At 58.2% G+C, this 15,432-nt stretch overlaps 1 protein-coding gene across 3 annotated transcripts in view; it reads right to left on the bottom strand.

Moving 5' to 3' along the window:
• Positions 1-12,692: 12,692 nt before the first annotated feature.
• Positions 12,693-15,432, bottom strand: part of CSPG4 (chondroitin sulfate proteoglycan 4) — a 35,604-nt gene continuing 32,864 nt past the window's right edge. For all 3 annotated transcript variants that reach the window (XM_032622583.1, XM_032622580.1, XM_032622582.1), the window contains one exon: positions 12,693-15,390. In XM_032622583.1, the coding sequence (XP_032478474.1) occupies positions 13,562-15,390 (1,829 nt within the window). In that variant the 3' untranslated portion in view covers positions 12,693-13,561. The remainder of the gene's footprint in view (positions 15,391-15,432) is intronic.

The following is a 15,432-nucleotide window of genomic DNA, read 5'->3' as shown; positions in this document are numbered from 1 at the left end:
CTCTGATCCCCAGTCTTGGCCCAGCCCAGGAAAGGAGTCTGCTTTGTGGCCACATATGGGGGTTGGGGATGGAGGCGGCCCTCAGATTCTGCATCCTATTGCTTCCTGGACACAGGAGTGCCGTGAACCACCATGCCACAGCTGTGCCACGGCTGTAGCAGAGCCAGGCCTGGTCACAGACGCAGTTGCCCAACCCAAAGCAGACAGAGCCATACAACCTGCGCACGGCACACAGGTCACACCAGGCTCCACACTCACACACATGTGCATGGTCATGTGCTTGCACAACTGCACTCCCAGCCACAGTGCCACAGACTGTCACATTCACAGCCACGTCCACACTCGTCCACGCCCACATACATGTTGTCAGTCCCAGCCACGTCGTCACTCACAGCCATACCATAGTACTGTGCACGGTCATACACACTCAGACACACACGGCCATGAAGTCACATATGCACATGGCCAATGTGTCACAAATGTAGATGCTCTTGGACTCCGCCTGCACCGCCTCCTGGGGGAGCCAGCCGCGATCATCCATCATCTGACACCACCAAGTTCGATTCCTCATTGCAGAGACGGGAAACTTGAGGTCTAGTGAGCGGTGGCATTTGGCTGCATCACCCAGTGGGGCGGGGGTATGCTCTAGGGTCAGAGCCCAATTCCCATCAGGCTCTGGCCTGGCCTTGCCCACCCCTGGGTCAGTCCCCAGGGCCAGACTGCTTCTGAAGGCCCCTGGCTGAACCTACTCAACAAAGCTCCAAGCATCTCCCATCTTCGGAGCCAGAGCTGAGGCTGCAGCATCAGAGAGCAGGAGCCAGAATGTGGTGGGCAGGGCCCAGGCCTGGGCGGGAGGAACATTCCTGCACCATTTCCTCCCCAAGCCTTCGAGGACTGGGCCCGCCCTGCCTGCCCGCCCCGCTGACTCAGTCCTCCAGGAGCCAAGCCAGCTTGGCTCCCTCACCCACCCCCAGCCCACCCCAACCTGCTTCCCCACCACTGTGGCTCTGGTACCTCCTTCCGCTGTTTGGGGCAAGAGGAGATGGTAAGCCCTGGCAAAAAGACCATGAGGAAACATAAAAATTCACCTCCCCCAGACATAGCTCAGAAGGGTTGATTGTGGGACCCCGCTCCCGGGTTCAACAAAGCTTTTTTTCCTTTGGTTTTGTTTTGTTAGTCAAACCCCGATACAGTCCAGTCTGTTTAAAAAGCAGTGTCTCACACAGCTGTGGCCTCCTTGGTCCGCGTGGCAGCCCTGGTAGGCATTATTATTCCATTTCACAGACAGAGAGACTGAGGCTTGGCCAGAGGGAGGATGGGAACTGCCTAGGATCACACAGTGGGGCCGAGGTGGGGCTGGACTTGAGCCCAGCTCTCTGGCTTCATTCCCTAAAGTCACCTTGATTAACTCACGTAGGTCTGGAGGAAGAAGGGGTAGCAGATCTTCGTTCCAGAGTTGTGAAAGAATGGGAGGCTGGCAAACCAACTGCTGAAATGTGCAGGGGCTTTGAGGGTCCGGTGAGTCCCGCCAGCCCCCCAGGGATGAAGAGGCTCAGGGCAGCATTGCACAGTGAGTCTGCAGTGACTCAGGGTCTCCGATTACAAATGAACATGTGCGAGGAACATCACTTCACTTTTCTGTAACTGACCTGACTTTCTCTTTTGCTTTCTCATTAACCCACCTGACAGAAAAGTAATCTGACATCAATTTGGGGACCCCTCCTTTCCCCAGGGAGGCATGTAAGTTTTGGGGATGGCACATTTGAAGACCCTACGCAGGCCCCTGGCACTTTGAATTTTAGAAGCTGAATTCCCTCATCCTATCACTCATGAAAATTTGCTGGCATTCCACATTAAAGGTCGTTCACATATACCTACTTGAGCTGGGTTCTGTTAATTACTTGACAATGTCTTGTAGATATTTAATTAAATTTTCTTCATTTTGATTTTGTCCTTTCTTTCTTTTGCCTTTTGGTGTTCTGCTACTTTTTTACCCCTTGGCTGCAAACATTGTTGTGGGTTCTCGCAGGGCTCCTGGACCCTGGCACTGGGCCTGTGGTGCCCACCATGGTCCTAGGTCAGCATCGGACCCTTTGGCCATTTTCCCCTACCTCCTGCCTTCCCACCACCTGCTCCTTCGATCCCCACCCTTAAGCCTCCGTGGGTCTGGCCCTTTCTCAGTTTGGGGCACTCCAGATTCCCTCAGTTGCCCCTGTGGGCCTCAGGGAACCTCAAGGGGCTGGCACAATCATTCCACAGCCTCCACCACACGCTCAAGCACAAGGCGCTCTGGGAGGCTGCTTACCCTGTGTCTCCTGAGGTCTGGTTCTACCTGGGAAGGGGTCGAAGTCTCCTCTCCCCCTGAATCTCCAGCCTCTGGGGCTTCTACCTCCCCCAGTGCAAGTGGCACTGTGGTGGACACTGGATGGCGAGTATTGCACAACCACTCTGTATGCAAGAGATTATCAACATCATTTTACCGGCCAGGAAATGGGGCCCAGTGAGGGACGTGTAGAGTAACCGAGCCGTTGTGAGTGGTACGCAGGCCTGGGCCACCCGTGTTGGGAGAGGCAAATGGCTGATGCCTGAGGTAGGAGCTGGAGGCTGGCTGGAGCCTGGAGGCACTTGGAGCCTCTTCCAGGCTGACCTTATTCCCTTCGTTGCCATTTTGGAAGCAGTGCTCTGAGTGAGGGTAGAAGGAGGCTCCAGCAGACAGCCTTTGCTGCCCCCCAGACAGCAAAGCCCCTTTCCCTCCACTCCTCAGAGGCAGGACCCGAGTGGCTGAGCCTGAGTGCAAATCCTCTCTACACCTACTTGTTTTAGGGATGTTTCTTAACTGCTCCATGCTTGCATTTCTCCATTTATAACAGGAGTTCCAGATGGCTGTTAGGAGGGTTATATGAGCACATAGCAAGTGCCCAGTAAGGAGTAGCTGGGATTACCAGCCTCTGAGCAGCGCTTGAGAGAGGCAGGGCCAAGAATATTGTTACCCGACTAAATGAGTGAGAAAACTGATTGGACGAGCCCTCTAAGGCCACACGGTGGGTGGATGTCAGGGCTGGGCCTGAATGTGCAACAGCGACCGTGTGCTCCTCTGTGCTGGGCACTGGGCTAAGCGCCTCCCATGAGTTATCTCACTGGTCACAACGGTCTGGAAGGTGAGAGCTACTGCCAATATTTTATAGCACACGGAGACTCAGGGGCACTGAGTCACCTGTGTGAGGTCGTGCAGCTGCTCAGTGGTAGTTCTGATTCTGCCTGGACACAGAGCTGTGCTGTTCCCACTGCACCAGGCCACCCTTCCAAGGCTGGCAGGCTGGGCAGGGTGGGGGCGACCGTCCTGCTGTAGAGCGACTGCAGGAGTGCCGGGCATTGAGGGGAGTGGGGCAGTGGGGGTAGCTGGAGGTGGCTGCGTGCCTTCAAGGCAGCAGGTGGAAGGGCAGAGGGCTTGGCCCATAGAGAGCATCGAGCAAATATTCGATGCTAATTTTCTGTAGGGCCTCAGGCTGGGGTGTGCGAGCAGGATCTGGCTGCGGTGGAGGCGGCTGGACAGATGAGGCCAAGGGCAGGGAGCTGGGGTCAGAGGCAGGCTTCTGGGGAAGGAAGAGAGTGAGTCAGGAGCCTCCTCGCTCAAGGGGCCGATGTGGGGGATGGGAGTGAGAGCTGGGAGGGAAATGCTAGGACTGGGGATCCTGCAGAGTGCCGAGGCTGAGCTGGAGAGGGTGTGGGCTCTGGTCCTGGGGCTTCCACGTGGGGCAGGGTGGGGCAGGCCGAGGTGGGGCGATGTGTCTGTGCCTGTGCCTGGTGTCGCGGAGTGTGTGCATCCTCCTGTGTGTTCGCTGGGGGCCGGCCGGCGTGCGCTCCTGTGCCCGTGTGTATGTCCCCACCGGGACGCTCTTTGCTTGCAGTCATCTGGCTTTTCCCCGTGTCCCCGCCTGGAAAAGGCGACACCCCTGACCTCGAAGCTCTGGTCCTGCTTTGGAATCATGCTTAGCTCCTCTCTATCTCTCGCTCCCTAGCCAGCTGTGAGCAAAGCCCTGTTAGCTCCTCAAAAGAGATCCCACATCTGACCTGTCTCACCATCTCACCGTGAGGCTCAAGACACCACCATGCCTGCTTGGACCACTGCAGTAGTCTCCAAGCTTTCTTCTGCTCTCTCCCGTTCCCCGATGGTCTAACAGGAGCCAGAGTGATCTTTTAAGACCATATTCTAAATCAAATCATGTCTGTCCTGTGCTTTCAACCTCCAGGACACCCTGCCATTCTTAGGCCAGATTCCAAACTCCTACCTCAGCCCACGAGGGCCTCTGATCTCACTTTGGAACCCTGTTCCTTTAGGTCACAGAATTCCAGACCTACTGCTATTTCTTACATATGCCAAGCTTGTTGCACCTCAGGGCCTTTGCCTTTGTTGGTTCCCTCTGTCTGGAATGTTCCTCCGCCCGGATGTCTGTGTGGTTTGAACCTCAGTTAATCCAAGTCTTTTCTTAAAATGTCACCTCCTTGGAGAAGCCTTCCTTAACTTCTTAGTTCTTGTCTTCTGTCCCTTTACCCTGCCTTATTTTTCTTCATTTTACTTTCTATCAATTGCCAATTATATATGTGTATGTATTTAACTTTTTATTTTGGAGAGTTTCAAACATATACAAAAATAGAGAAGCTAATGTAACGGATCCCTGTGTGTCCACACCTCAGCTTCAACACTTACCAATCCTGGGCCAGTATCTTACTCCCCCATAACACTTGCTTCCAGGAAACTCTAGCATCACACAACCTCCTCTGCAAATACTTCAGTGCAAAAGTTAGATTTTAAATGTATCTGTTTGTTAGAGGGCAGCCTACCAGGGAGCTGGTGTTACTCTGTCTTGCCCGGTGCTCTATTCCCAGTGCCCAGCACGGTGCCTGGCTCATAGCCAGTGACCCGGGATGTCTACACGGCTGTGTCTCAGGTCTCTGGGGAGGGGGTGTGTGTGGGTTCTGGTTTGCTCAGGTTGGCTGCTGTCAGGGAGTGAATCTGCACGTGCCTGTGTGCGTGGCCGCATGTGGCAGTCCCTTGAATATGTGTGTGTGTGTGTGCATACGTGTGTGTTGCCACGGCAGCTGGTGGCTGAATGCATTCCTTGGAGTCATCTACCACACCGCCCAGGACCCAGTGACTTGCTCTGGGGAGTATTTCCCTCTTTCTCAACAAGACATGGGGTGTGAAAGGGTGGGCAGGGGATACGCATCAGATCCCCCCACCCCTGCTCTGGAGGGCTGGGTTCCAGGCCAAGGTGGCCTGGAGAGCCCCTCCCTGTTCTCTACACACAGCATAGCAGGAGGCTGTGCTGTTCCAGCCGGCAGAGCAGGCAGCCCCCTTCCTCCCTGGCAGTGCAACCTGCCCTGTTGGGCTAGCATCAGCTGGGTGGGGTGTTGAGTAAGTATGTATGAGGGGTAGTGGTATCCCATCCTGGCCAACTCCTAAGGCTCCTCGGGTGACTCCTGGGTAGTTGGGCAACTGAGGCCACTCAAACTGGGGGCAACTGGGTGCCGAGTTCTGGTCCAGGGCTCAGAGCCCCCCATTCCCCACCCCAGTTCTGCACTGTAAAGGGTTGACCCTGGGAGGTGGGCAGTGGGAAGAAGTGCTTCCAACCTAGCACCAGTTTCCTCCCGGGGGCTGCTTCCACTCAGACCCAGCTTCCACAGGAGTGTCCCTCAGTCTGGGCCCCAGGGTCCATCGCCTCCTCGCTCAGGCTCTGCGTCATCTTCCTCCCTCCACAAGCTCTGCCTTAGCCTCAGCACTCCCTGTTCTTCAGGGCACAGCCTAGGCTCCTCTTCCAGGAGGCCCTGGAGCTCTGGACCCCCCTGAGTTCACCCCACCACCCTGCCCTCCTCCCCCCCGGGCAGGCAGGTTCCAGTGGGCCTCCTCCCTCTTGGGTCCCTGGAGCCAAGGCTCTTCCAAGGTAGCCAGATGGTCGCCCCCTACAGCCTCAGGGAGGTCCTCTGAATCAGTGGGGCGGGGGTGAAGGGAGGAGGTCAGAGTGGGGCTGCTGGCTTCTCCTACCCAGAACTTGACCCCTTGCTGTACACCTCACTCTCCCTGCCCAAGCCAGCAAAGCAGAGTGTCTCCATGTCCCTCTTCTCCACATGGGGGATGCTTGCATTTGGCCTTCCAGGAAGACTGAACATTTGTTCAGCACCTACTATGCGCCAGGCACCGTGATGCCTGTAATAAATTATAAAAATAACAATAACCCCAACTTCGAACATTTGTGAAGCACCTACAACATACCAGACCCACGCTAGGCTGTTCAGTAACAACTGCTCTTATAACAGCAACTCGTCACAATGGTCAACGTCTACTGAGTGTTTACTATGTGCCTGGTGCTGTTCTAAGAGCTTTGCTATAGCAATGACCCTTTGAGAAGAAGCCTTGGTCAGTTGCTCTGTTTTTTTAAAAATAAATTCGTTTATTTATTTATTTATTTTTGGCTGCGTTGGGTCTTCGTTGCTGTGCGCGGACTTTCTCTAGTCGTGGTGAGCGGGGACGACTCTTCATTGCGGTGCGCGGACTTCTCATTGCGGTGGCTTCTCGTTGTGGAGCACAGGCTCTAGGCATGCGGGCTTCAGTAGTTGTGGCATGCTGGCTCAGTAGTTGTGGCGCATGGGCTTAGTTGCTCTGCAGCATGTGGGATCCTCCTGGACCGGGGCACGAACCCGTGTCCCTTGCATCGGCAGGCAGACTCTCAACCACTGTGCCACCAGGGAAGCCCTCAGTTGCTCTGTTTTGATAGGTCCTAACTCAGGCAGAGGAGTGGGCGCTGGCCTGGGCCTCTAGCTAGCCACATCCCATGGCTGCCAGTAGGGACAGGAAATGGGGCAGAAATGAAGAAGTGGGGCTCTAGGCAGAAAGCAGGCAGCCTGCTCCCCCAGGCCTGGCTCCATCCTCTCTAGGGTCAATTATCCCATCATGAGTTCAAACAGGTGGGTGGACTTGTACAAGTTCATTGGGCAGACGCAGTCACGGCCTCTGCCCTCCCTCCTTCAGTTCATGTGTTCTGTCGCCAGACTCTGAGGTTCTCAGGGCAGATCATGGGGCGCAAGGGCTAAGGTGCTGAGACCTGGAACCTTCTTGGAGTCCCCAGGCCCTGCCCCAGCCACCTGTCCAGGTGCCACCCCCACAAGGCAACCTTTTAGCAGGGCTGACTCAGAAAGGTCCCTTCCGGCCTGAGTCACCGCCTTCCAGGAGTGCCCAGGCTCTGCCAGCCTCGCCTACCTTCCTGCTTGCTCAACAGCCCTTTACAACAGGCTCCACCTTCCCCAACAAGACCCAGCAGGGCTCCCCTTGCCGCTCTCTGGTTCTTGGAGGTCTCTGCCTGCCTTGTCCCGGCCAATATGTCTGGCAGCCCTGGCCCACCTGTACTTGCCCCGATGCCTTTCTGGGTGCCAGGAATCCCACTGCTGAGAGACACATCCTTGGCATCTGGAGGGGTTCTGAGCCTCCAGGAGGCCCAGCTCTGCCAGTGAATTGCTGTGTGATGGTGGCAAGTCACTCCTCTAAGGTTGGGACTCCAAGCTCCCAAGTTGAATGCAGGGGGTCCCGTGGGTAGGGGAGAGGGGGGCCACACTTGGCTCTGCTCTACTCCTTGCCCATAGAGGCTGGGATCAGGTGGTTAAACCAGCTGGCACAGGGCGTTCTGAGAAGGGGCTGGAGAAGCACGGAGAATCTGAGTAGGAGGGGTTCTGGGTGGTCTCCCTGCTCCTGCCCTATTTAATCCACTTTGACTGTGGTGGGCTTCCACATTTGATGTGGTCAAAATGTTCTGCCCATGAGGTTCGGAGCAGATAGACCCCAGGTGTCTGGATGGGAGGGTGGGCGTGGAGAGACAGAGAAGCGAGAAGGGACAGAGTCGAACAGGCTCCTTAGAAACTTAACGTCTGCCTGGGCTCTGGATGGGGGCCAGAGCAGCAGTAGGGAGCCTCGCCTGCCCTCCTGGGGGATGAGAGAAGCCGGGAAAGGAAGTCTGGGTGGGACTGGTGGTTAGAGACCTTCCGGGCCTGTGGGAAAGAAGGGGCTACATTCTGGCAATAGGTGTTTCCCAATCATCTCTCCATGCCTAGCACTGGGCCGGCTGGACACTGACCCAAGGGAGCACACAGCATTGAACTATGTTTTTTTATTTTATTTTACTTTTTTTTTTTTTTTGGCGGTACGTGGGCCTCTCACCGTTGTGGCCTCTCCCGTTGTGGAGCACAGGCTCTGGACGCGCAGGCTCAGCGGCCATGGCTCACGGGCCCAGCCGCTCTGCGGCATGTGGGATCTTCCCGGACCGGGGCACGAACCGGTGTCCCCTGCATCGGCAGGCGGACTCTCAACCACTGCGCCACCAGGGAAGCCCTGAACTATGTTTACTACAAGGTGCAGAGGGCTGAGGCCTTCGCCAAGCTTGGGGGCCTCAGCAACCTTGGAGGGGAGGGGAGTTGGGTGCCCCAAAGGCACTCCCAGTACCAGGGCAGCACATAGGCTGGGGGTCACAGCCAGCATTTGTTTTGGGGGGCAGAAGGGACAGCTTGGCAGCCTCCGTCCAGCCTCTCTTGCTCCCCACCCTCTGCAGGACAGAGAGCTCTGGGAGGCCCGTCTTCCCTTCTTGATCAGGCCTGGGCCGGACAGCAGCTTCTCCACTCCTCTGCTGCTGCTGCTCTACCCTGGGGCAGACCCAATGCACTGACTAGTGACCTTGGCTGGACCCCTCCCTTAGTCCCTCCCTCTGCAGGCAGGGAGGGGCCCGGGAGGGAAGGACCAGCTGGATTGCAGAAGGCAGGGCGCAGGGAGCTGCTACACTGTCCAGGGACCTGTCTTCGGGAGGTAAGGGTGGGAGTGGCCAACTCCCTGCAGACCCTCCCCACTGGGTCGGACCTGGCTGCCGGCCTCACCCTCCTCTGCTTCAAGGACTTAGACGGCCCATCTAATCTGGGCTTCAGGACTGACACTTGAGCCCTCTGTGAACTTACAAGGCATCAGAAGGAAGCCTTGGGTTTAGCTCTAGGCTCTGGGCTACCAGAGCTGGCAGTCGCCGTGTTGGGGACCCGGGCTGCATTTGGGTAGAAAATTCCTTCTTGGCCACTGGTTGACGTAACCAAGGGCTGCTCCTGTCTTTAGGGGCTCTTAGGACATCTGAAATGTGAAGCACAACCCACCAGTTATCCTGGTGGCCACAGGGGGCTCTCTGAGGAGTTGGCATGTTTTATGAGGACAGCAGCTATCAGTTAAATACTGTACCTCATCGCACTGAGAATGCAAATGTGAGCAGGGGGTAGGTTGATCATGCTTGACGTTAGCCCCTGCTGCTCCTTCCACGGAAAGGCCCGACACTCTGTAAGGAGAGAAGGAAGCAGCCAGAGCCAGCTGCCCTCCTACTGTGGGCTTCCCCGCACCAGCGAGCTCATGCCGCTGGGTTAGGGCATACGTGGTGTGGTAGTTACTCCTTGGCATGTCTGGGGTTCTTCAGGAAGGGCCAGGTACATTTCTATCTGCATCTCCCACAGCATTTTTGGCACCACATGCCCTTGCCAAAAATGCCTGACTAATCCTAGCGGTAACTACCCAGGGATGGCTTTAACGATGAGAGGACCCGGGATGGGACAGGGGCTGTAGAGAGAGGGGTCCAGCACGTCTGGCCTCCATCTTGGCTCCACTCACTTGCTGGGCTCCCTCGTGACATCACCCGTGTACCCCATCTCTCCAGCGAGCGCAGCGTGGCCTCCAAGTTCTGCAAACTCTGACTCCTCTGCCCCGGGCAGTATGAGCTCCCCACTGCTGCCAACCCCAGGTGCTGTAGCACCCCTCGGAGGATAGCCTGGATGCTACGTATACTCCTAACACATCCAGTGGCAGCAGCATCAGGACCCAGTGACCAAAGGTGTGGTGCCCGGCCGGAGGAGCCCTCAGGAAGGGCAGCTGTGTTATTATGGTGGTTAGATTACTGACGGCGCTGCAGGAACTCCCTGTGTTCCTCTTGGATAAGAGTAGGGACAGCTGCTCACACAGAGCCCCATGCTTGCTCCATGCCAAACTGCCCTGTGTCATAACTTCCTGTCTGCACACCCGTCCCTCCCACCAGACTGTGAGCCCCACGAGGGCAGGAACCGTGCCCAACTCCAATAAAAGCCACTGACAGCAAAAAAACCCCCCCAACCCCCCGAAAAACCAGGAGAACAGGAGACCCAAAGAGAGAATTCTGGGGGGCTGCCCAGGTACCTCTATCCGTTTGAAATCTGGAATCTTCAGGGCCCAGAGGAAGATGCTAGCACCCCTGGCAGTTCCCATTGGTCAGGAGTGGTTGGTTGGGGTGGGGGTAGGAGGAGGAGGAGGAGGAGGAGGACCATTTCTCTTGCTTCCTATTGGAGGACAATGGTTCCAGCTCTTTGGGTTCCACAGCTGCCATAGCAACTCCACTTAAAGGGCCAGCTCATAGCATGAGGAGAGGGGCTCAAAAGGAACCCCATCTTTAGCACCCAAGAGGCTAAACCATTGAGGGTGGTGGGCAGGGTTTCCAAGCTGGGGACCTGGGGATCTGGGCTCCTCCCTACTCTGTTCCCCACACCCCCTTCACCATCCTTCTTACTGTGGGGTCACTTCCCAGCTCTGCTGATGTCAACTTGGGTCTGGTGATGGGCAGGACATCCTGGCCCCTGGCTCAACGTGGCCAGCTCCTGGGACTGTGGGAGGGCCATAGGCAAGGAGCACTTAACTCTGAAGTTTGTATGTGCACCTGTGTGTGTGTGCATATGAATTACATAGGAAAGTATTTATCTCTGTGTTGTTTCTGAAGGTCTGTAAGTGCACCGCTGTGAGCACAAGTGCACATTGTGTGTGTGTGTGTGTAAGAGGGTCAGAGTTTCCTGGACATTCCTGAGCACTTGTGCATAGGTTGGCTCCTATCCTCAGTGCCTCGGAGGAACCAGCTCCTTAAAGGAACGAATGGTGAGTTATTTTGTAAGGTGGGTAGCAACCTCCTTAAGCCTGGGGTGTATATCTGAAATCTGCAAGGTATTTACCTAATAAATTGCGGCCCCGCATTTAGAATGGGTTCCGAGGTTGGCGTCCCAGTGAAAGACCCTCTCCCAGGTCCTGCCCACTGTCCAGCCCAGGCTTGGGGGGGCCGGATCAGTGTCAGCCCGTGCCAGGTCACCGGGGACAGGCCAGGCCAGGCCATGTGAACAGAGAGGGTGTCATCAGGCCTCTGGAGAAACCTGAGCTGAGGCCAGATCCTGCCTGGCAGGTCTATCACCCTCTTCTCGGCTTACACTCGCCGGGAAACTGGTCGTCGCCCTGGGTGGAGACCGGCCCCAGATATCAGGGCCCTGAGGATGCAGCCTTGAGCTCCCGGGAGAAGCTGGGCAGAGTGTGGGGTGTGGCGTGGAGATGCCCCTCGGCAGGGCCTCTGGATGAGGCTGGCCTGGGGTGTGCTGGAGAGACCAGGCTTGTAAAGGAAGCTGGGGCCAGGATCGCGAGCTCTGGGTATGGAGGGATCTCTGCAGAGGCCCCCACTTATGGGTCCTGGCCACGTTCCACGAGGGGGAGGCTTTCAGTGTGGCAACAGGAGTTGGCTGTGCCTCAGGGGTCTGGTCTACTCTATGGGTGCCTTGCTGTGTAAGACTCTGGACAAGCCTCTTCTCCTCTTTCTCAGCGCCCTCTTGGTTCTCTGGGGGCCCTTCCGGCAGTGATCCACCAGGATTCTGGGTTTCCTCCCCGAAACTTCTGGGAGTAGGGGAGGCTCTAGGAGGCTGGATGCTGAAATGCAAAAGGCATTGTGGGGAGGGGTGGTCCAGGGGCAGCACCATGGGGAGAGGGAATCTTCTCTCTTGCCCTAACTCTCGGTTCAGGTGTTACAGATGTCGAGTGCAAGGGATAGGTGATGCCGCTCAGCTGCCGAAGCCTGGCCGGTGCTCTCCACCCCCAATGCAGCTGTGCTCAGGCCTCAGCCACCCCCTCCCACCTCCCCCCAGAGCACAGACAGCTCTCCAGCTGCTTTTCTTCTGAGGACTTCAACCTGCTTCCAGGGCTTGGGGTATTCCCTGGGACCCAGAATCTGTCTCCATTGCCCATGACCCTGGGAAACCCTCTAGAGGGAAAGGACCAGAGAGTGGTGGCTCCTCGGCAACTCGTCGAGGGCCTTCTGAGGATGCTGTGTTTCAGATCCATCGCTGACCACGTGATGGACTCTCGGGCCATGTACAGGGACAGCTGACTTTTCAGAACCCTTGCTGCTTGCTCTGCCTTTGAGAAGCAGCACTCCTGGTCCTCTTGTTGGAAGGGTAAAGACCAGCAGAAATCTTCCTTGTGAAAATCTCCAGGGAGCTGAGGAAAGGCACCTCTGGTGGTCCCCCTCTGCCCCCAGCCTTGGGATCCCCAAGTGCCCCTCCCTCCTCATCTTTGCTGCTCCAATCTCTTGAGAGATGAATGGAGAGGAACAGACCCTGATGGCCTAGTGGTTAGGATCCCAGGCTTTCACTGCTGTGGCCCGGGTTCAATCCCTGGTCAGGGAACTGAGAGCCTGCAAGCCGCGCGGTGCGGCCACAGGTGGGAATTCGGGCCCCATCTCTCCTGGTGGCTGAGGTCTGGCGGGATGGCCTACACTGGTGGAGTGCAGGCTAGCGTGGCCAAGGGCCCAGTGCACGGTCAGACAAACAACACACGGCTGTCCAGAACCTCTTATCCAGAAGCACCGTTTATCCAGGCCCCATGGAGCCGAGTGCCCCCAAGTACCCGCCCCAGTCCTCAGGGGAGCACAGGCACCGCGGGGGCCCATGGCCTGAGACCCTGCACGCTCCCCAGCCCAGCCCACTCTGGGGCCACAGACCCATGCTTGTCTAGCCATCAGCCCATCAAGGCGGGGCCCTGGGAATGAGCTGGCCTCAGACCCTCCTCTATTCCTCACCCCAGGGTCTCCACCAGTCTGGGCTAGCTCAGCACCACGCTAAATAGCTTCCTTGCAATGCCCCTTAAATAAACCCATCCCAGAGCAACCCACCCACCTTACACCCTGGATACATTATTCCACTGGCTTACGCCTTCTAGAGAGTGGGAGGACTCTCTCCTGCCCTCTGCTCCAGGAAATACCATCTCCCTAAAAAACCAAGAGAAAAAGTTTTCCTCTCAGTCCTGGGGCAGAGATGAGGGGAGGCCTGGCTTGGAGTGGAAAAGCCAGGAATCCCCATCTGTCCCTCCCTTCCCTTTCTTCTCCTTGCCTTCTTAGCAGCCTGGGTCAGGTGTGACTTACCCAAGGTCACAGACCCAGGACCCAGAGTCCTGACCATCTAGGAAGTGGCTCTGGTTTTGACAGCCCACACTAGCTCCAGGGCAGGGGACTGACTCCAAGCCTGCCTCTGCCCTTGGCCCCTTGCAGTTCTCCTGGCTCAGAGTGAGCTGGGGAGGTTGCAGCTCTTGACTCCACTTGGTCCCGGACCCCTGGGGCTTCCTCTCAGCACCCTCCACCCCTGGTGTCCCCAGGGCTCTCTGGGGCCGGGGCCTGTGCAAGCCTGTCTCTGGCCCCATCGGCATCTGGGCCCAGGCCAGGCCTCACACCCAGTACTGGCCGTTCTTGAGGGCAGGGTTGGATGTCCGGCAGAACTGCAGCAGCTCTGGGTCAGGCTGCCCCCCCGGCGGGGCCCCCTGGCCAGGCACCGCTGTGAGGGGGATGGCCTGGCCCGGCTCCACCTTTCGGAAGGTCTCCGTATCGCCAGCCAGGCCGTTTCGGGGCTTGGCAGTCAGCACCTGGACGTTGTGCTTGCCCATCTTGTTGCGTTTGCGGAGGTAGAAGAGCAGAGGCACGATGAGTGCCAGAAGCAGGAGGACCAGGCACACGGGGACGATGATGCTGAACATGTTGGCCTCGAGAAAGCCCAGGAAGTGCCCCCTGGCCACGGTGGGCGTGGGGCTGGAGGCCGCCAGGCCTGGCTCGCCAGTGGGGGTGCTGTTCCCTGGCTCCCCTGCTTCTGTCCGAGCAGGCAGACTGAGCAGGGCCACTCTGTAGGGCCGGGCTGCGTTGTAAGGCTCCGTGGCAAAGCCCAGTGAGGCCACGGCAGGAGGGACACCCCTGGCCCACAGCTCCAGAGTGAGACTGTCGCCTGCAGGTCCAGGAGAGCTACCCTCCGGCCTGCCCACCTCCAGCCCCAGCCTCCCGTCCTCAAGGTCCTGCTGGGTGAACTGCTCCACAAGCTGGCCGCCCCTGGGCTCTGTCCTGGTCCGGGGCACACGGACCAGGCGGCCGTGCCGGGGTCCCGCCAGGAGCCGGAAACGCGGCACACTGCCTGTGCGGTTGGCCAGCTCGCCCGCATCTAAGACAGTGGGGTCCAGGCGTAGGGTGGCACCCTGGGGCCACGGCCCACCTGTCCACACATGCAGCAGAGCCCTCACCGTGACATTCACCGTGGCGGATGCGTTGGCACCCCTGGCCAGTGCCAGGATGCTGAATTGGTCGTGAGAGGAGGAGAAGCTGGTGAAAGCAAAGACCACTTCGCCCTGGTCTACCTGGAACTGGCTGAAGGCTGTGGCAGGCTGCCCGCGCACCAGGAGATGCCCATGCCGGGGCCCCTGGGTGAGGCGGTAGGCTGCGTCTGCCTCCTCCCGATCGGAAACCACCCAGAGCTGCTGCCGGCTCAGGGAGGCGCGCCCTAAAGCTTGGGGCACCTCTAGGGGTGCCCGCAGCTGCACCTCAATGGCCGAGGGCAAGACGTCCACGGCCAGGGACATGGGCAGGGGCGGGCTGGCCCCGTCAGACACACTCAGCTGGAAGATGCCCACCACGCTGCTCCCATTGGCCACAAAGGCCAGCCGCCCTGCATCCACGTCGGCCTGAGTGAAGCAGGTCACAGGCCCCGGGCTGGCCCCTGCCAGGCTCAGGAAGCCATTGTGAGGGGCCCGCTGCACCTTGTACTCGATCTCCCCCGGAGCCGAGTCTGGGTCCACCACGCTCAGCTGGGCCCGGGAGACGGGGCTGCGGGAGCCCCGGGTGAGCCGGAGCGGGATGGAGGTCTGCGGCTGAGGCGGCCGCTCATTCACATCCCGCACTGTGATGGCGAAAGCCTCTGAGGTTTGGGGTCCCGCCACGGAGGCCCCCGCGGGCCCCTGGAGGTGGGCACGGAAGTGGAAGCCATCCTGCTGGGTGCCCCCGCCGCCGTGGGTGTATACAAGCTGTCCTGCGGCCAGCTCAGACTGCAGGAAGTGGGGCCGCCCGATGTGGAGGGGCTCCTCGGACACCAACAGCTGGCCCCGCTGGGGGAACTGTGTGACCTGGAAGAGCACATCGTGCTCCGAGCGCCGGGGGGCCGGAACGCTGGCCAGGAAGTTGGAGGCATCGAGGGTGGCTGTGGTGATTTTGGCCCGCTGGCCTTCCGAGACCCAGAGACCTGGGGATGGGACACAGGCTATGAAGGTCCCGTCCACTGAGG

This window comes from Phocoena sinus, chromosome 2 (genome assembly GCF_008692025.1).
Source record: "Phocoena sinus isolate mPhoSin1 chromosome 2, mPhoSin1.pri, whole genome shotgun sequence".
Lineage (NCBI taxonomy): Eukaryota > Metazoa > Chordata > Mammalia > Artiodactyla > Phocoenidae > Phocoena > Phocoena sinus.
Note: the sequence above shows the minus strand (reverse complement) of the source record. Positions and strands in the feature narration are given on the sequence as shown.